The sequence below is a fragment of the Sorex fumeus genome, unplaced genomic scaffold (genome assembly GCF_029834395.1).
Source record: "Sorex fumeus unplaced genomic scaffold, SorFum_2.1 ptg000037l, whole genome shotgun sequence".
Classification (NCBI taxonomy): domain Eukaryota; kingdom Metazoa; phylum Chordata; class Mammalia; order Eulipotyphla; family Soricidae; genus Sorex; species Sorex fumeus.
In genome coordinates this window covers 19,958,233-19,978,736 of record NW_026606094.1, presented here as the reverse complement: position 1 = coordinate 19,978,736, position 20,504 = coordinate 19,958,233, and the positions used below count along the sequence as shown (strand labels likewise).

The window sequence follows — 20,504 nt, the reverse complement described above, 5'->3', positions numbered from 1 at the left end:
AAAAAACATCTAACCCCATCAAAAATGGGGAGAAGAAATGAACAGAAACTTCTTCAAAGAAGACATTCAAATGGCCAAAAGGCATATGAAAAAGTGCTCTAAAACACTAATTATCAGGGAAATGCAAATCAAAACAACAATGAAATATCATCTCACATCACAGAGACTGGAACACATCCAAAAGAACCAAGAACAACCAGTGCTGGTGCAGATGTGGGGAGAAAGGAACTCTCATTTATTGTTGGTGGGAATGTTGACTGATCCAGTCATTTTGGAAAATATGGGCAATTCTCAAAAAAAACTAGAAACTGAGCTTCCATTTGACCCAGCAATGCCATTTCTGGGAAAATACTCTGGTGCTCCAAAACACACAACAGAATCACTATCTGCACTTTTCACAATAGCCAGACTCTGGAAACAACCTAAGTGCCCAAGAACAGACAGCTACGTAAAGAAACTATGGTACATCAACACAGTGGAGTACTATGTATCTGTTAGGAAAATGAAGTCATGAAATTTGTTTATAAATGAATGGACACAGAGAGTATCATGTTGAGTTAAATGAGTCAGAAGAAGGAGAAGGACAGATATAGAATGACTGATATTTATAAAAAATAGTATGAGAACAATATCCAAGGTCAGGAAAAACAGAGATCAGGAGGACCCAACCATGGTTGGAAGCTTGTCACACGTGTGTGTGAGTGTGTGTGTGTGTGTGTCTGTGTGTGTGTTTGGTGGGGGTGGGGAGGGGCAAAGAGCAGTTAGGATAAAGAAGGGACCAGTATTATATGAATAGAAATGATCACCTTGGACAAGAACTGAATGTTGAAAGTAGGTAGAGGGATATACAGGATAACCTTTCAGTATCTGTATTGCCAACCATAATGTCCAAAATGAGAGGGGGTGGCAGGGAGGAGGAGGAAAAAAAATTAGGCTAAGTTTTTTAATTCACAAAATATGTCAATAACGCTTTACCTTACTTTTGTTTCTGGCCTTTGCTATGGGTAACAAAAATGAAAATGCTAAGCCAGAAATGTTCTTTTTGTTAGAAAAATATTTAAACTGAATTTTGTTTTCTGGTTTTTTTTCAGCTATACCCAGTGATGCTCAGGGTATATTCAGTGGTTTACTCTAACCAATTAAAATTAACCAATTAGTGGGCGATCCTGAAAAAATTAGAAATTGAGCTCCCATTTGACCCAGCAATACCACTCCTGGGAATATATCCCAGAGAGGCCAAAAGAGTACAGTTGAAATGACATCTGCACTTCTATGTTCATTGCTGCACTATTCACAATAGCCAAAATCTGGAAAAAACCCGAGTGCCCGAGAACAGATGACTGGTTAAAGAAACTTTGGTACATCTACACTAGTGGAGTACTATGCAGCTGTTAGAAAAGATGAAGTCATGAAATTTACATACAAGTGGTACTACATGGAAAGTATCATGCTAAGTGAAATGAGTCAGAAAAAGAGGGACAGACACAGAAAGACTGCTTTCATCTGGGAAATACAAAGTAACAAAATGGGAGAATAACACCCAAGAATAGTTGAGATAAGTACCAGGAGGTTCACTCCATGGCTTGGAGGCCAGCCACACATGCTGGGGGAGAAGGCAGCTCAGATACAGAGGGGAGCACTAAGTAAAGGGTGTTGGGAGGATCCTCCCAGGATGAGAGATGCATGCTGAAAGTAGACTATAGACCGAACATGATTGCTACTCAATGCCTCCTTTGCAAACCACAGCACCCAAAATGAGAGAACAAAAGGGAATGCCCCGCCATAGGGGTGGGGTGGGATGGTGCGCTGGGGGGTGGGAGGGATGCTGGGAGCATTGGAGGTAGAGAATGGGCACTGGTGGAGGGACGGGTACTCAATCATTGTATAACTGAAACCCAAGCACAAAAATTTGTAAGTCTACAACTGTACCTCATGGTGTTTCACTAATGAAAATTAAAAAAAAAAGATAAAATTAACCAATTAAGTATTCAGAAATCCCTCTTGGAGAGGTTAGGACCATATGTGGTGCTGAGGATTGAACTGGGGGTGGGCCACATGTTACTCACTTTACTTTCATCTCAAACTAACTTTTAAGTATATATTTTATTGGTCCAGATGTTTATGATCCAATTGTAATGATATGGTAACTAATTTTAATCACATCTATAGTCAACAATTCATCTTTAACCTAAAACAATTTTTTTTCATGATTAAGGTTAAGTTACAAAAGAGTAGATGAGGAAAGATAGGTGGAGTATCTATTAAACCCAATAACTAATTATTTGAGGGCTGTAATTTCATAGGAACAGATACTAACACACTATCAGAAAGTCTCTTTTAAATTCATGAAATTCTGCACTTTTACATAAAAATGGCAAGCACAGCAAGATCTATAAATAGCACACAAAATTAATTTTGGACTAGGTCAGCCATTACCACCAATTCAAAAACATGTGAATGTTTAGCAATGCAAAAATGAAAAATAGTGACAAACATTATTGATAAATATATATTTCAATTAAGTGTTCAGTAAGTTTAGGTAGTATATCTACAGCTGCAAGGCTTCTATCAGTGTCAACTTCTCTGTATTTGGTTTCCGTAACTGGAAAATTTAGATAATGTTAATAACTTCATGCAATACTTGGAGTAATACTGAACACAATGGAAATGCCCAAACTCTTAACTGCCATTAAGATAGCTATCACTATTATTATTTTCAATCACTTCATTGTTTTTGTTCTTATTATTCTCTAATGTGAAAAGTAACCAATTAACTTCTACCTAAAACTGTTCATTATGTCTAAGTGGTGTCAGGCACACAAAAAATATTGCTTTGAATAGGAATGCTAAAACTCACTAAATTAGGGCAAATACTATAAATTTCCTGCATATTTACATGATTATATTATCTGGAGGTATCCCTTTACTTTTTGGGAGGACTTTGGGCCACACATGATAGTGCTCAGACTTACTCATTTCTTTTGTGCTCAGGGGTCACTCCTGGAGGTGCTCAGGGAACCATACATGGTATCTGGTATGGAGACGTTTGCAAGGTAAGTGCCCTAACCACTATACTACCCGGTCCTCTGAGCACCACTAGAGTCACCTTCTGTGTCTTCTGAGCACAGAACCTAGAACAGCCTGACCACTGCTAGATGTGGTCCCCAAAAAACAAAATTATGAATAAATGAATTTAAAAAAGTCGGACGCAAGTATAGAATCAAAGTTAGTCATTAATCACAGCAATTTTAAGGTACTACTCTGACTATCACAGCTACTGTTGAGACAATTTCTTTGGGAATAGTCATTTCCTCTCTGGCTATAGTATTATCCTAATTTTATGGTTGACCAGTTTATCTAGATATGTCTAATTTTATTTATCTTGCTCATATTTTTTGCTTCTTTAACCTGAGAACTCATATTCTCTAACAAAACTGCAAATTCTCATTTCCCACCACTTTTCAAATAATTTTTGCTTTCATGTGCATACTTTATTTGATTTGGAATTACTACTAAAAGCTAGAATTACTACTATAAATGCACCTATCTTTTTCATTGAATACTTTCTATATCTCAAGTATTCATTCTGGTTTTCCACTGCATTTCCCCCTTGCATAGCATTCTGGATAGTATTTTAAGTAAATGTTTTTAGTTTACTCATTTTCCTTCCAACTGTGATCATCTGGCATTTAAGCAGTTCACTGATTTTTTAAAATTACTTCTTGGAAAGAATTTTGGAAATTCTATTTAGTTCTTTCTAATCATTAGAATTTAAAAATGATAGAGAACAAGAACTTTTGTTTTGTTAAGTGCTACATAACTAAGAATGTGAGATACTGGGTGCCCAACCAACATTATTTTTACGCAAGTGTTTGAAAACATCTCTTGTTTATTTGGAGGAAGGGACGGCTGGCTCAGGTCTTACTTCTGGCTCTGTACTAGGGCATCACTCCTGACAGTGCTTGGGAGACCAAATGGAGTGTTGGGAATTGAACTTGGGTTTACAATATGTAGAGCACGCACTTTAAGCCAGTGCTAAATCTGTGCAATCTTCCTGGCCTTCCCTGTTTTATTTTTTCACATTCTTTTTCATTGTGACACTTTCTTTTTCACTGCGAATTATTCTACTTCTAATGTAGCTTTTTTTCCCTGGTAGTCTATTATCTAAATTTTGAGACAAATCTAAACGTTGGATATGGGAGTCTCCCGGTGGATGGTTCCACAACAAAACTGACCACATCATATTCAATCAATGGTTTTGCCTGACCAATGTCGCTGCTGCCCCCAAATTCCAGATGGGGTAGGACCACTGTCTCGTTCATGCAAAATTCTACTTTACGGAGCAGGGAGAAAGGCCTGCAAAGTTTTCGAAGAGAACTCCCAGAACGACCACCAACTGGGAGCTCTTTGGCACTACTGCAGCAACATGGGACGATGACATCACTGACAACGTTGATGAAGAATATGATCGACTGGTTCAGCACCTCCATGATTGTGCGAGGAATGCCGAGAGAGATAGCCACAAAAAAAAAATAAATAAAAAGCCTGTCTTTGAAAACTCTTGAGCTCATTCACCAATGTGGCTTGGCGTAAGCTTCAGGCAACCGCAAGCTAATGTCCGAGCTCGCAAAGCAGCGCAGAGAAGCGATAAAGGAAGACCTCAAAGAGACAAGAGCAGCAGTGCTGGTAAGATATGGCAGAAGCCGGGAAAAGCATTCACAATGCCTGCCTTTCCTTCACCAACTACAGACCAAATTCCCAGGATGGATATGTCCTTCCCAACATTCTCCCTTCCAAAATCTGACATGCCATTTTGTCGGTAAAGAAGCAAACAGAACCAGACTCAGACAAGGTCAGACCCAAACACCTGAAAAACCTGTCGTCAGTACTCATCAATACACTGGCTCGGCTCTTCACATGCTACCTGTATGAATGCAAGGTTCCATTCAATGGAAAAACAGCAGGACTGTACTACTGTACAAGTAGTGAGACATCCACAACATTGGCAACTATCACCTGATCTGCCTGTTGTCTGTTATCTACAAGCTATTCACTGGAATCCTGAATAGGATTGGCAAAACACTAGATGAAGGACAACCATGCGAGCAAGCCAGGTTCTGAAAAGGATTCAGCACAATGACCATATCCACATGATAACCAAGCTCATCGAGTTTTCTCAGGAAGTCAAGATGCTGCTTTGTCTAACATTCATTGATTTCAAGAAGGCCTTTGATTCTGTTGAGGCTGAAGTGATCATCAAATATCTAGCTAAACAGGGCGTTCAAACTCAATACATCAGGATCCTCCGTGAGCTATATTATGGATTCACTACCAGGATCTCACCATTCTACAAGGAAGTGATCATCCATGTCAAGAGAGGGGTTTGGTAGGGTGATACCATTTCACCAAAACTCTTCAGTGTCACCCTCGAGAACATCATGCGATGACTGGAATGGGAAGGAATGGGAGTGAAGATAGACAGTCGGCAAGTACACCACCTCCACTTCGCTGATGACATCATTTTAATAACACCAAATATTAGCCAAGTAGCACAAATGCTGGCCAACTTCAACCATGAGTTTGGAAAGGTTGGACTATAGCTCAATCTTGAAGACAATGGTTATGAGAAATGGTCTCGTTCCTGGTGTTTCATTCACTCTCAACGGAACGAACATCTCTGAATGCAACAGTTAAGTGTACCTAGGTCAAGAGTCAACATGACAAATGACCTGGTACCTGAGTTGCACAGGAGGAAGAGAGCGGCTTGGAACAACTTCAAGAGCATTGAAGAAAAAAGTAAGAGGACAAACAACCTCTGGCCCTGGGCACATCTCTTTGATTCCACTGTTCTTCCTGCATTAACATATGCCTCAGAGAGCTGGGCTCTTAGAAAACAGGATGAGAATGCTATTTGGGTCTCCCAAAGAGGAATTGAAAGAGCTATGCTTGGAGTATCATGCTTCATTCAAGTGAGAAATAGAATCCGGAGTTCTGACCTCCATCAACGGTTGAGAATCAGGGACACTGTCTTGTTTGCCAAGGCATCAAAAATCAGATGGGCTGGACACATAATGAGATTTGGAGATGACCGCTGGGCTAGAGCCATTACTGACTGGATTCCACAGGTGTCAAAAGATCACATGGCCGCCCACCTTCGAGATGATCAGACTTCTTTGTCAAGACCCTGAATGATCGGTTTGAAGTTCTTTGTATTCCGAAAATGAGCAGATGCCACTGGGCTACACTAGCACTTGATAGGGACGAATGGAGATGTTACTGGTGCCCGCTCGAGAAAATCGATGAGTAATGGGATGTCAAGTGATTAAGTGATTATTATCATCTTAATGTGATTTATCTTTGGCTGGTATTGCTTTCTTCTCATAAATCTCATAAATTGTGGGTGTCCAAGTAACAGTGTAGAGTGGTCACATTTATACTGTTATTATACCAGCACTAGTTTTTGTTTTTAAAACCAGTATTGTATTTTGGGACTATGGATTTTTCTAAACTACTGAGTTAATATAAATTCAGACCAGTGGCATAAGCCTGAAGATTTGATGTCTCTGGGGAGAATCATACACAAGCATCACATTTAGAAACAATCAATAACTCTCTTAGGGCTGGGATTAGAAGAGTCATTTCAAAATTCCACTTGTACATATCTAAGCCAGCTCTCAATTTTGAAAGGAGACTTAATATTTAAGCCCCAAATTGCCAGGACTATCCTCATGACCCCACTTCCCTGTCAGAGTACCTACTTGAATATTTATCCTTCTAACGTTGAGTTCTTTTTCTAATTCAGGAGCATTTCTCTTTTTTCTTTGAAAGTTTAGTTCTATATATAATCTGACATCATGGCTGCAATTTATGCAGCATTTTCATGTGTTTTTTAGTAGAACAGAAGGAAGATTATAACAAATGTGACCAAAGCTCAGTCTATTATATTTCACAAAGCCAAATCATTTTAAAATTCTTGATACCCCTGTTTTCAAAAACCATAAGCAGTCCATGAGGAAATCTGAGTGTCTTCAGTGCATAATTAAATTGTAGCATTGTAGCACTGTCCTCCAATTATTAATCGATTTGCTCGAGCGGGCACCAGTTACATCTTCATTGTGAGACTTATTGTCACTGTTTTTGGCATATCAAATACACCATGGGGAGCTTGCCAGGCTTTTTCTTCTGGGAGTGATACTCTCAGTAGCTTGCCAGGCTCTCCGAGAGGGACGGAGGAATTGAATCAGGGTTGGTCGCATGCAAGGCAAACATCCTGCCCGCTGTGCTTTTGCTCCACCCAATTAAATTGTAAATGAGTAAATTAACCGAGGAAAAATTACTAGTTAACAACTATCAATCTCAAGGCTTATTTTTTGAGGGGGTCACAGCCAGCCATACCTGGACTGCTCCTGGCAGTGTCTGAAGGACCATCCAGTGTCAAGAGGTTAAACAGTGCTGCCCTCATGCAAAGCATAAGCTTAACCTACTGAGTTATGTCTCTGGTCCTCTCAACATATTTTAATTAAAAAACTGTCCTTTGCTCCAAAAGTTTATACATATATAAAATTAAGATATAAAATCACAATATTGATTAAAAGATTGACCTAAGAAATATGGCAATTAAAAAGTATTTAACACTACACACTTAGGTTAAGTTTTTAATTATCCTGGGTTACTTCCATATCACTGTCACTAACCTCCTTCAATTTGCTTGAGTGGGCCCAGTAACGTCACCATTGTGAGACTTGTTGTTACTGTGTTTGGCATATTGAATACATCATGGGTAGCTTGCCAGGCGTGTCAGTCTCATAATCTGAAGGTCCTGAGTACTTCCGTATAAGTATAGAAAAATGATAGGATGCTAAAATACATGTTCTAAAAATATATGTGCTAGTAACATTTAAATAGATGTACTAAAGATAAGGAAAATGTTTTCACAAGAGGGGTATCTAAAGGTCATATTATAAATGAGAGAAAAAAATCACAAATTCCTAAAGTGATCTGTGAGGGAAGAAAATAGAATAAAATGAGCATAAATCGAGGGAATATATGTATATATTTATTTATTCAATTAGATTTTCATAAAGTTTGGTGACTAAACTAAAATGGGCTTTTCTTTCCATTCTTATATCATATATATGCATATATATCGATATGCTGATGCCAAAAATTGCTTTATTTTATATTTCCTCAAAATAAAATGTCAAAGGGGGAAGACTGAATTAATTTTTCATCTGAAATTCAGCCAGAATGTCTTAAAGCTTAAGGAAACTCATTTTAAAAAATGGGTCCAAGTTTAAATAACCTTGATGAAAAAAAACATGATCAAATAAAAATAAAAAAAACACAGAGAGAGGAATCGAGAGATAGATTAGTGGGTAGGGCACTTGTTTTGCATGTAGTCAACCTGGGTTTGATCCCCGACATGTATATGGTCCCTTAAGCAATGTTGGGAGAGAGTTCTGTGTATGGAGCCAGGCGTAACTCCTGAGGATTGCTAGATGTGCCTCCTTCCCAAAACAAAACAAGAGAGAGAGAGAGAGAGGCACTTTAATAGAACTAAGTAGGGCAAGGACTCATAAAAGAAAGGAATTATAAGCAAAGAAACAAAGAACAAGTAACAGAAATATCTGCTCTTTTTTCCCTTTTATGCCTCAAGTCTTCAGATTCTTAGCAAGATAACTAGAAGGTGTATTTAAGAAGACTAGTTTCTAGTTAGTTATATACTTTGGGGGAATCCAAGGACTAGTATATTGACTTGAAGGTGGAAAAGGAGAAATATGGAAAGGTGGTTTGAGAACAAAACTGAGTCCGATCTTTAAAATCTCTTGAACTGCCGGGTGAAGGTGGTCACAAATTGGCACCAGAAGTGATGAACTGAAATGGAGAACGAGAGGAGCACATTTTTTTGTGTGCATGAGGATTCTAGTAGTGACAAAGAAATATTGGCAGGATACATATCAATGATGAATTAACATCTTTGGTGAAAAATGAATTAAACTTAATGTCATAAATGATAAGAGATATGAGAAGTAACCTCAGCAGTTATATTGAGATAAAGAGAGCACACCTGTATATAAGATCAATCTCTTTCACTCAATTCACAACCTCCTGAATCATTTGTTGTTGTTGTTGTTGTTGGGGTACACACTTGGTAGTGCTCAAGGTTTACTCCTGGCTGTGCACTCAGGGATCACTCCTAGTGTTGCTCAGGGAACTGGATAGGGTGCCAGAGATCAAACCTGGGTTGGACGCATGCAAGCCTTACTGACTGTAGTACTGTGCTACCCTAGTAAAAGGCGATTTTTTCTTTCCGATAGTGCTTACATACTTGGGCTGTGTTTGGGAGGAGGAGCCAAAAGGTTAAAAACAGTGGCCCTGAATCAAGGCTCGCAGCCCTCGCCGCAGGAGCCTAGAGAAAGCCTTTCTAGGGTCTGTTGGCCATCTCCGCATCCGCAGTGCGATGGTCAATTCATTAGAAAGGAACATCCGGGCGGGGGGAGCTTTTGGGTCTGGGCAAGGCGCCTGGCGTCTGTGCTGTGGTCGAAAGCCATCTTCGCGGGCTACAAGCGCGGCCTGCAGAACCAGGGGGAGCACACGGCGCTGCTGAAAATCGAAGGAGTTTATGCTCGGGATGAGATCAAGTTCTACCTGGGCAAGAGGTGTGCTTACGTCTATAAGGCGAAGAACAATACAGTGACTCCTGGTGGCAAACCTAACAAAACGAGAGTGATCTGGGGAAAGATGACCCATGCCCACGGAAACAGTGGCATGGTTCCAGCTAAGTTCCGAAGTAACCTTCCTGCTAAGGCAATTGGTCACAGAATCCATGTGATGCTGTATCCCTCAAGGATATAAACTTACAGAAAAGTAAATAAATAAAGTCTAGATATTTTTCTCAAAAACAAAACAAAACAAAACAAAACAAAAAGGGTTAAAAACAATTGCTAGATCCCACTTCTGGGTATCTACCTCAAGACTACAACAATTTTATTCAGAAAAGACATTTGTGGTGCACATATGCTATCTGAGACCACGTGCTACCTGTGCCCATGTGTTACTGCCAAGAACATTTAGTACCTGAATGTATGTGTCACCCACATCTTCCCTAGAGATGTGTATTTTGTATTTTCATATCGCATGCTAGGGTGTGTACTGGGGATCCCAATCTACATTGGGAAAAGCCTTTGTTCTTTCTTGAGTGAATTCTTCTCTTCTCTTCTCTTCTCTTCTCTTCTCTTCTCTTCTCTTCTCTTCTCTTCTCTTCTCTTCTCTTCTCTCCAACTCTCTCTCCCTCTCTCTCTCTCTCTTCTTTCAACTCCCCCTTCCTCAAAACTTCAAAATAAAATCTGTTATATTCACACATACACACACACACACACACACACACACACACACGAAAAGACATTTGCGCTCCTATGCTCATTGCAGCACTATTTGCAATAATAGTCAAGATCCGAAAACAATCCAAGTGTCCAAGAACAGATGACTGAATAAAGAAACTATATATACAGTGGAATGCTCCTTGGTTCTAAGAAAATACAAAATAATACAATTTTCATCTACATGGAAGGATCTGAGAATTATGTCGAGTGAAGCAAGAAAGGACAGATACAGAATGATCTTTCCCCTTTGTGGGATATAAAGAAACAGTAAAAAAAAAGCGCAAAAGAAAATGAAAGTTGTAACTGCTCATTGGTAGGAAGCAGAGGGGATTGGGAGGGAGATGAGAGAGTAGGGGAAGGGAGACAGGGACACGGGGACACTATGGTGGGAAGAGGACACTCTGGTGGAGGGTGTGACATTTTGTCTAAGAAATTCTAGCATTAACAGTACTATAAATCACAGTGCCTAAAATAAAGTAATTGCTAGGACTTTCTAAACTTGACCCATGAACTTACTAATATGAGTTTAGCACAACTGCCAAAAGATACTATTATTAGATTCGTTCATAAAATCATCTCCAGTAAAATATGTTTATTTCAGAGATACTTAGAACTGGCCCTAATATCAGGACTTAATTTAGGATTGGCCTTAATTTAGGACTTGCTATGAATATATGGGCAAGCATTCTGAATTTATTTGGGGGGGTTAAATGTGGGGGGACTACATGCAGCTGTTCACTGGGCTTACTCCAGGATCTGCACTCAGGGATCATTCCTGGCAGGCTTGGGGGACCATATGGAATGCTGGGGATCAAACTCAGGTCAGCCACAAAAACGCTAACACCTTATCTGCTGTACTATCATTCTGGCCCAGTATCCTGAATTTTAATTGCTCTTTGTGCTTGATTTACAACCATCTATCATGTATGTGTTTTGCTTCAGGTACCAAATATTAGGTAATGTCCACAAGGTAAGATAACTGACTTTTAAAAAGAGTATACTGGAAACAAGATATTATTTGAGTCCCAATTAAATGCCAAAAGAGAACAGCCTAGGGCACATTCTAGCAACATCAAATACTAAAATGCTGACAGGATTAAATGAGGTGTCTACACACAGAGGTCAGATACAGGACCCCAGTGTATCCAGTGAAGAGGGAGAAAAAAAGAAGCCAAATATCTAACATGAATAGTGTCAAGTGAGACAATACTGCTGGACAGTAAGTTAACTGAGCAGACCCTGGAAGCATTAGAGAGGAACCATGCTAGAAGAAGAAATAAAATAGGAGCTATGATGGCACCAGAGGTCCACTGAATGGATTGATTACATGTTGCAGGGGGCTTAGTTGCTTCAAGTTGGTATCCAGCTGGACCAGATCACCCAAATGATAGATGTTTGTTAACATGATCATCCAAAAAAACATAGGCACTTATGTTAACACTGACATTTGCTCAAATTTGGGAATGTATTGTCTCATTCAGAAACACGCTCAAGTTGATTTGAAAAACAAGGATTAGTCTCCTTTCATAATAGTCACACGTTGATATCTGATTTCAGCTAGCAGTAATCATTTTATGGATATTCCTGTTACTAAATCCTTCCTTAAACCAATCAAACCTCTGAAAGATGCAATTTTGACATTATTGGGAATAAGTCAAGAGGTTTAACTACAAGATCACCTAAATATCAGTTCTCTGATATACTTAAACAAGTAATCCTATCACTGGAATCCCTACCTGGTAAAAGAGGAAAGGTAAGATTATCTCATGATTATAACTGCTAGTTCACAGATTTGCTATTTAAGAGTTATACAGAAAATCAGACTGAAGTAATATATAATAAATCACTGAATATTAAACTAAGAACATGAGAAAATAGAAATTGGTTGTCTTAATAGAGTCTGAATCAGAAATAAAGTTTACTGATCAGAAATGAAATGGAGATGGGCAGATTGGCAAACGCTGTAAGTCACAATTATAGTGACTGATGAGATCATTCAGTGGAAATTAACAATTACTTTTTAATGAAAAAGAATTTTCATCTTAAAGTTTCTATCCATATATATTAAGTAAAAGTAAGGTAAAGGTAAAGGTAAAGGCCCTCCCATTGATCGTCGATTTGCTCAAGCGGGCCCAGTAACGTCTCCATTGGAGACTTTGTTGTCTGGCATATCGAATCAAATACTCTCGGTAGCTTGCCGGGCTCTCCCACTTCTGACAGCATATATATTAAGAATATACATATTTCAATAATACATATTAAAGATAATGTAAAAGTTAAAAAGATTTCTATTTTTTTTACTGTAACTATTACTATGTCTTTGTGAGTTTGTCACAATATAAAGCATATTGTTAGCCAGTAACATTAAACCAGTTTAGAAAATTTATCTAGAGTACAATATACAACTGTCAGTTAATATATGATTCTTTTGATTTAAATACTATCTGCAACTATAATTTTTTTCTACATGGAGTATATTTCAAATATTATTACTGATAATTCTATATAAATTGGCAAAGTAAAAGTGACTTAGAGAATAAAATTAAATTCTAATCACTATTTACATTACCTTAGAATTTGGGTTTAAATTTTAAAAATACCTCAAAGCATAAAGTAATTTTCTATTGTTGAACTGTATGGCTTTTCTTCACTGAACTTAAAAGGGAATAGTTTTGAATAAATAAAACTAAAACAGGGACAGAGAGATAGTACAGCAAGTAGGGTGCTTGCCTTGCACGCAGTCAACCTGGTATCCCATATGAGCATTGCCAGGAGTGGTTCCTGAGTGAAGAGCCAGGAGCAACCCCTGAGCACTGCCAGGTATGGCCCCAAAACAAAAATAAAACTACAAAATAATATGATAACTGCAAGCAATATCCCTGGAGTTGTTTTTACATTCTTTGGTTTTGGTAGTATTGATACAAAGAGCATTTAAAATATTCCTCACATATGAGTGGATTCTATAGAGTAGATGAGAGTTATATACATGTGTACTCACAAACATTAGGAGCACTGAATCACTCTTTAAGAACTATAATTCAAAGAAAAGGAATAATACCAATTCAGGATTAGATGACTATGTGATGTACATATATAAACAAACTATATAAATGAAAATGATTTATAGGTATAGATATATCATGTATGTATACATAGACATATATCTATGTTTATATGAGAAAGAAGAATAATACAGAGCAAAATGCTAACTGTAGAGAAATTAAGACATCTCTTATTGACTTACGATTTTTCAGTAAGTTAATGAATGGAAAATAAAGAAGTTCAAAAGAATAAGAAAGAGAGCATGGTTTAATAATTAGGAAATTCCGAAAGTGAGCAAAATGTCACGTACTATATTTCCAGCCAATAGGTGGTGCCAATAAGTACTAGTTTCCTTTTAAAAATATTGAAAGCAAAGCTTCCAAAGCAGTGTGCAAGCCTGGAGCACTGATCTCAGCCTTGAGAACTATACCAATTCGCCAGTATTGGATTTATTGACCCCATTGTTCTGTGAGACTAGAATACTGAACCCTTTAATACCCCTATCTGCATCCTCCTCCCAAACTACACATTAACTCTCTCAAAAGCCTTCTTTCACCTAAGCTAAATAAAAAACAATGTCTACATCCTTTTGGAGGTAAGACTAATCCCCCTGAATCTCATACATTCCTTCTAGCTCTAGGGAATTCCTTCTTAACCTCTGCAGATTAAAGTACAGTTGACAGAAATGCAATTTGTACTCATCTTCCTGAGACAAAAATAGAAAATTGTGAAACCTGATTTGATTAAAACGTTTGGTTTTTTCTAATTGTAAATATATATATATATATATACACATTATATATGTGTTTGTATGTGTGTGTTTGTGTGAAAACTACTATGCATGTAGAAAAAACAAAATTTTATAAGTACACAGAGAATGCTGAACAATTTACAGTTTTTCTTAAGTATACTGAAACACAGCCAATAATTTTTACACAATGTATTTCAAGTCACAGAGCTAAATTTGTCTCAGTAAATCATATTGGCTCTGTCTTATTTCACATTCCTAGAATTCAACTGCTAATGTATCTCAGAGGTGACATTTATAATAACCACTTGCTCACAAAAACAAAACTAAGACCATTCAAACGAATATTTTTAGAATTAGATTCTTTTTTTGGTTTGTTTTCTATTTGGGGGGTCATCATCTGTCAGTGCTCAGGGCTTACTCTTGGCTCTGCACTCAGGCATCACTCATAGTAGGTTCAGGGGATTGCAGATCAAACATAGGTCTGGCCACATTCAAGGCAAATGCCCTACTGGCTGCGTTCTCCCCCGATGCCCCAGCTCCAGAACTTCAAATTCTTATAATATTACTTTTGGATTTTAAAATTCCCACACAGCATGAGCTTTGGAAATTTAAAAATCCTTAACCTAACTATATAATTATTTTTTTTTAATGTTAAATGGATCACTTGCAACTACAATTGATTCCCAGTTTCTAAATTCAACAAAGATAGTGGTTTATGTACTTATAAATGTCTTAGACTAGAAGAGGGAAAAAACACAGTTAACTTAGACAAATTCCTTTATTAATTAAACAGAGTAGATTACAAATTCAAATGATAGAAAGACATCAGTGAATTATAAAGGGTCTGGAAACCAGGTGGTAGAATTTGTTGCTAAAACTAATTTCAGAGTTACTCTCATTTTCTTTCTTTAGTACCAATGCACAAAATAGCAGGTAAAATAAACCAGCACTTTATCAAGTGAACTCAATTCTCTTGGAAACTCTTGACTACACTGCTTTAATCAGCAATTCTACGGTCTAAGGAAAAAACATGGAAGTCCTCATGGCTAAATATTTGACAGTCTAAACATTAGGCACACCGACTTTACTGGAGAGGATGAAGCTGGTGTTTGTGTAACACCCAACTGTATATGGGCATATTCCTGGCTCTGTGTTCAGGGATCATTCTTGACAGAGCTCAGGAAACCACATGTGATGCCAGGGATAGAACCCAGTTGGCCACACAGAAGGCAAGTGTCTTAGCCCCAGATCTATCTCTGGTCAATTCAATTCATATACTCAGGTTTCCCCGTTATTTTTAAGTCATTAGAGTAATTTTCTTCTATAATAAACTCACAATAGCTCTCTAATACCAATCTGCTGTTTTTGTACTTGAAGAAACCTTCCTCAAGAAAGATAACAAAGGGGCTGGAGTGATAGCACAGCGGATATGGCATTTGTCTTGCAAGTGGCCGACCCGGGTTCTATTCCCAGCATCCCATATGGTCCCCCGAGCACTGCCAGGAGTGATTCCTGAGTGCATGAGTCAGGACTAACCCCTGTGCATCACCAGGTGTGACCCAAAAAGCAAAAAAAAAAAAGAATGATAATAAAGATGATTGAACAAAGGCCCACTAAGACTGAAGGTAAAAACTTTTCCGTAGAAACTAAAGTTCTTATTTACTTAGATATTCCTTTTTGAGCATCCTCTCTGAAGCAGTATTTTGGATCAGTGAAGCTGCAGGATGGGTTTGTCTTGCCTTGAGGGAGCATGAAGCAGTCCCTAGAGCAGTCTCATTCAACCTTTTTTACACCTGCAGACCAGCCTGTCTTACAGCCAAACCCATGACAGTTTTATAATCAAGAGGGTGGACCAGTGGTTTTCATCCTTTCCACATCTGAGAACCAACACGACTCCATGGGCCATTGGCTGCAAATCACTGGGCTGGAGTCCAGTAGAGTACAAAGTAGACAGAAGTTTACTAGAAATGTGTATCACACCTGAAAGAAGAAAGCTGAAGAGGGGGCTGAGTGCAAAGGCCAGGAGGCCAGGCAACTTCTTGCATTAGAAGTCAAGCATAAGGACCATACAATTTGACAGTCTGGGAATCTAAATATCACAGCAAGACCAAGGATGAAGTCTGTCAAGTGAAGTGGGAACTCCCTCCCTCCCTTCATCTCTTTTTCCCTTTCTTTCCTTTCTTTGTCCTTCCTCCGTCCCTCTCACCCCACCTCTCTTTCTTGGCTTTGGGGTCACACCTGGTAAAACTCTTGGGGTTATTCCTGGCAATGCACTCAGGAATTACTCCTGGTGGTGCTCAGGGAACCATACGAGATGTTTGGGATCAAACCCTGAATGGCTGCGTACAAGACAAATACCTTACCCACTGTTCTATCTCTCCAGCCCCGTGGAAACCCTCTCTATGGCTTTCCAGTACAATGGTTTCTTTTATGACTTCCAAATATGTAACAAAATTTTACTGCAGTATATAGCTACAAATGGATAAGGCTGTAATTGGGGATTAGGTGGTTTGGATTGCATTTTCTGATGTCTCACACAAATATCTACATAGTATAGGTGGACAGTTAACCACATGTGTAGTAGTACCTATAGCCTCTGGGGAACTTTCCAAAAAGGAAAAAGGACTGATGCTTCTTTCGAGAATTAATTGAGGTGATCAGAAGCACAATGGTTAAATTGAATCTACTTAAAAGGGGACATTAATCATATCAGCAAAAAAAATGTGCTGGAGAAAACAAAGAGTACGAAGGGTCTCTTCAAGAGGACCCCCATCTGGAAGCAGAGAGAGATCTGGGATTTACCTTTACTGGAATTCTGACACTCATGAGTAGCATTGAGAATACAGGAATCTCTCAGAGGCAAACATCAAAGCCTATCATCAAAAACTTTACCTTGATTCAAAAGGCAACTGGAACCTTCCTTCCAAAATATGTAAATTAATAAATAAAAATGAATAAGAATGGCTCTTCATCTTGGGGTCAGAGCTAAATGGTATAGAAGGTAGAGTGCTTGTTTTGCAAATAGCCAATCTGGATTCAATCCCTGGCACCCCTATGGTCTCCTGCACCCCACCAGGAGTGATCCCTGAGTGTAGAACCAGGAGTAAGACCCAAATGTTTTTTTCAATTTCTAAAAAATAGAAGAGGCAGGAGACATACCACTTTACTAAAAGTAATTTAAGTTAAAGACAAATGTGCATAGTAGCATCTAAGATATACTTATGACTTTATGTTGTATTTCATTTATACCAATCCTCCTCTTCTAACTCCTCTAGAAATTCTGCTTTTGTTAGCATATTTTGTAATGTTCTTTAAAAATTTTTAATTTGGGGACCAGAGCAATAGTACAGAGGGTAGGGGACTTGCCTTGCACATGACCAAGCTGGGTTTGATCCCTGGATTGCATACGTCTCCCAAGCCCACGAGGAGTGATCCCTGAGCCCAGAATCAGGAGTCAGTCCTGAGCACCACAGGGTGTAGCTGTCCCTGCTCAATTTTTTTTTCAATTTGGGGGAAGTTACAATAACATATTTTAATGTAGTGACTCAAACAAAACCCTACTTACTCCCTTAACTCTTGGGAGAGGGAGGAGAAAACTGACCTCATTGTGCTTAACAGCATAATGTGCTGGCACTGTGAATGGGGGGTGGAAACTTCCTGCTCTCATTGAACTGAGCCATAACATTTCTATTTGCAGTTACTTTTAAAAAATGGGTGATTTGTACCTAACATAATGTGCAGAGGCCAGAATGAAAAGGTGGTCTGAGCTTAAATTTTGGTTTTTGTAGTTGCCTGGCAGACTGAACTATAACTCAAATAACCTATACTCAAGTTTCTTTAAAATCAGTCTAAAGGGTCAGAGAGGTAGTTCAAAGGACTAGAGCATGTACTCTTTACACGGGATATGTCAATTTGATCCCCAGTACCTCTAGGAGTTGAGCCCCTAAGAACCAAGCTTTGAATAGTTCTGCATACCATTGGGTGTGGTCTTCCAAACCAAAATAAGAACAGTATTTCAAAAGAAGTGCATTTAAAATTTTTCTCTGTTTTTGTTTTGTTTTGCCCATGCCCAGTTGATGCTTGGGGCTTACTCCTGGCTTTGTGCTCAGGAATTACACCTGAGAGGGCTCCAGGGACCATATGTGATGCCAAGGATCGAACCTGCAAGCCACAAGTAAGGTAAGCACCCTGTGCACTGTACTACTGCTCTGGTAGACAGACTGGTGTTGGAGCATTGTAAGCCTAAAATAACTGTATTATGAATAACTTTATAAACTAGGGAGTTTTAATAAAATTATTATTTTTAATTAAAAGGCATTGCATTGTGCTTGCTTCGGCAGCACATATACTAAACTTGGAACGATACAGAGAAGATTAGCATGGCCCCTGTGCAAGGATGACATGCAAATTCATGAAGCGTTCCATATTTTTTCAAAAAATTAGAAATTGAGCTCCCATTTGACCCAGCAATACCACTCCTGGGAATATATCCCAGAGAGGCAAGAAAGTATAGCCGAAGTGACATCTGCAATTGTCTGTTTATTGCAGCACTCTTTACAATAGCCAGAATCAGGAAAAAACCTGAGTGCCCGAGAACAGATGACTGGTTAAAGAAACTTTGGTACATTTACACAATGTAGCTGTTAGAAAAGATGAAGTCATGAAATTTACATACAAGTAGTACTGCATGGATAGAGTGTCAACTAGAATTCATCTACCTCGTAGGCATTGGGAGGGGTGGGGGGTGGGGTTTTATTGGGGTTCTTCGTGGTAAAAAATAAGTATTGGTAAAGGGAAAGGTGTTTGATATTTGCATGACTGAGACCTAAACATGAAAGCTTTGTAACTTTTCCCACAGTGATTCAATAAATAAATAAATTATTAAAAAAAAGATGACAAGATGTAAGATAAAAAAAAACAAGTGGTACTGCATGGAAAGTATCATGTTAAGTGAAATGACTCAGAAAGAAAGGGATAGACATAAAAGATTGCATTCATCTGGGGAACATAAAGTAACAAAATAGGAAACTAACATCCAAGAATGGCCGAGATTAGTACCAGGAATTTTACTCCATGACCTGGAGGCCAACCACACATACTAGGGGAAAAGGGAGCTCAGATAAAGAGGAGAACACCAAATAAAGGTGTTGGGAGGATCCTCCCAGGATGAGAGAAGCATGCTGAAAGTACTGCCACCAGTACTTTCAATCACAATTAGACTATAGACTATAGACTATAGACCAAACACAATTGCCACTCAATGTCTCTTTTGCAAACCACAACACCCAAAAGGAGAGAGAGAACAGAGGGGAATGCCCTGCCACAGAGACGGGGGGAGGGGGGGGATGGGGGGGTGGGAGGGATACCGGGATCCGTGGTGGTGGGAAATGGGCACTGGTGGAGGGATGGGTGTTTGATCATTGTATAATTGAAATCCAAGCACAAAAATGTGTAAGTCTGCAACTGTACCTCATGATGTCTCACTATTAAAAAATTTTTAATAAAAAAAATTTTTTTAAATTAAATAAAAAATAAAATTAACAACATTGGAAAAAAAATAAAAGGCATTGCACTTAGTTCAAATAGTAGTTTTTTCCAGAAACACCAGTTAATATAAAGCTAGTGGAGGAGGAAGCTTGGAATGCACAAGGGAGACCATGAATTTGAGAATGTTTTGTTTCCTTCTTGATTTGGGACAGAATGGCCACAAAGACCTACACACTAAATTAATCAGGCAAACGTATAGAACGACAGAGAAGTTACACTGAATTTTGCATGATCATTAGTCGGCTTTTGAGCTGTCCACATGGCAGATGTCTTTGGTATCAGAGGAATGATAAATGTCTGTGTGATTGAACTGATTCTCACAAAGGGATCATAGGCAGTGATTAAAGCTTCTTTCTAATTCCTACATTTTGTTTGCCTCTGAGCCTAGGTTCTTGACCAAGTTTACTCAGTGGGAACCATCCAGGACACTAGTGAAAATAAGATTTAGCTCTTCCTGGTTGGTGGCAGTACCAAGAACAGTAAAGAAAAAGGATCAATAGCACAGCAAGCAGGGCTTTTGCCTTGCACGAGGCCGACCTGGTCAACCCAAGTTCGATTCCTCCGCCCCTCTTGGAGAGCCCAGCAAGCTACTGAGAATATCTCGCACACCCGGCAAAGCCTGGCAAGCTACCTGTGACGTATTTGATATGCCAAACACAATAACAACAAGTCTCACAATGTTACTGGGCCCGCTCGAGCAAATCGATGAATAATGGGAGGACAGTGACAGTGACAGTGACAGTAGTTTTTTAAGCTTATAGTTCAAACCAGTGGTTTTCAAA

General features: G+C 38.7%; 2 protein-coding genes, 1 non-coding gene and 1 pseudogene across 6 annotated transcripts in view; 3 read left to right on the top strand and 1 right to left on the bottom strand.

The window, feature by feature from the left end:
* Nucleotides 1-20,504, bottom strand: part of DOCK4 (dedicator of cytokinesis 4) — a 473,166-nt gene that overhangs the window by 179,165 nt on the left and 273,497 nt on the right. The window lies entirely within an intron of this gene.
* Nucleotides 9,253-9,901, top strand: LOC130027579 (60S ribosomal protein L35a-like). Its single transcript, XM_056118433.1, has one exon. It carries the CDS (start codon nt 9,253-9,255, stop codon nt 9,853-9,855), a length of 603 nt encoding a protein of 200 aa, XP_055974408.1. The 3' UTR covers nt 9,856-9,901.
* LOC130027882 (uncharacterized) lies at nt 9,370-9,488 on the top strand (annotated as a pseudogene).
* Nucleotides 18,500-18,606, top strand: LOC130027960 (U6 spliceosomal RNA). Its single transcript, XR_008793144.1, has one exon. It is a non-coding gene; the product is annotated as a U6 spliceosomal RNA (small nuclear RNA).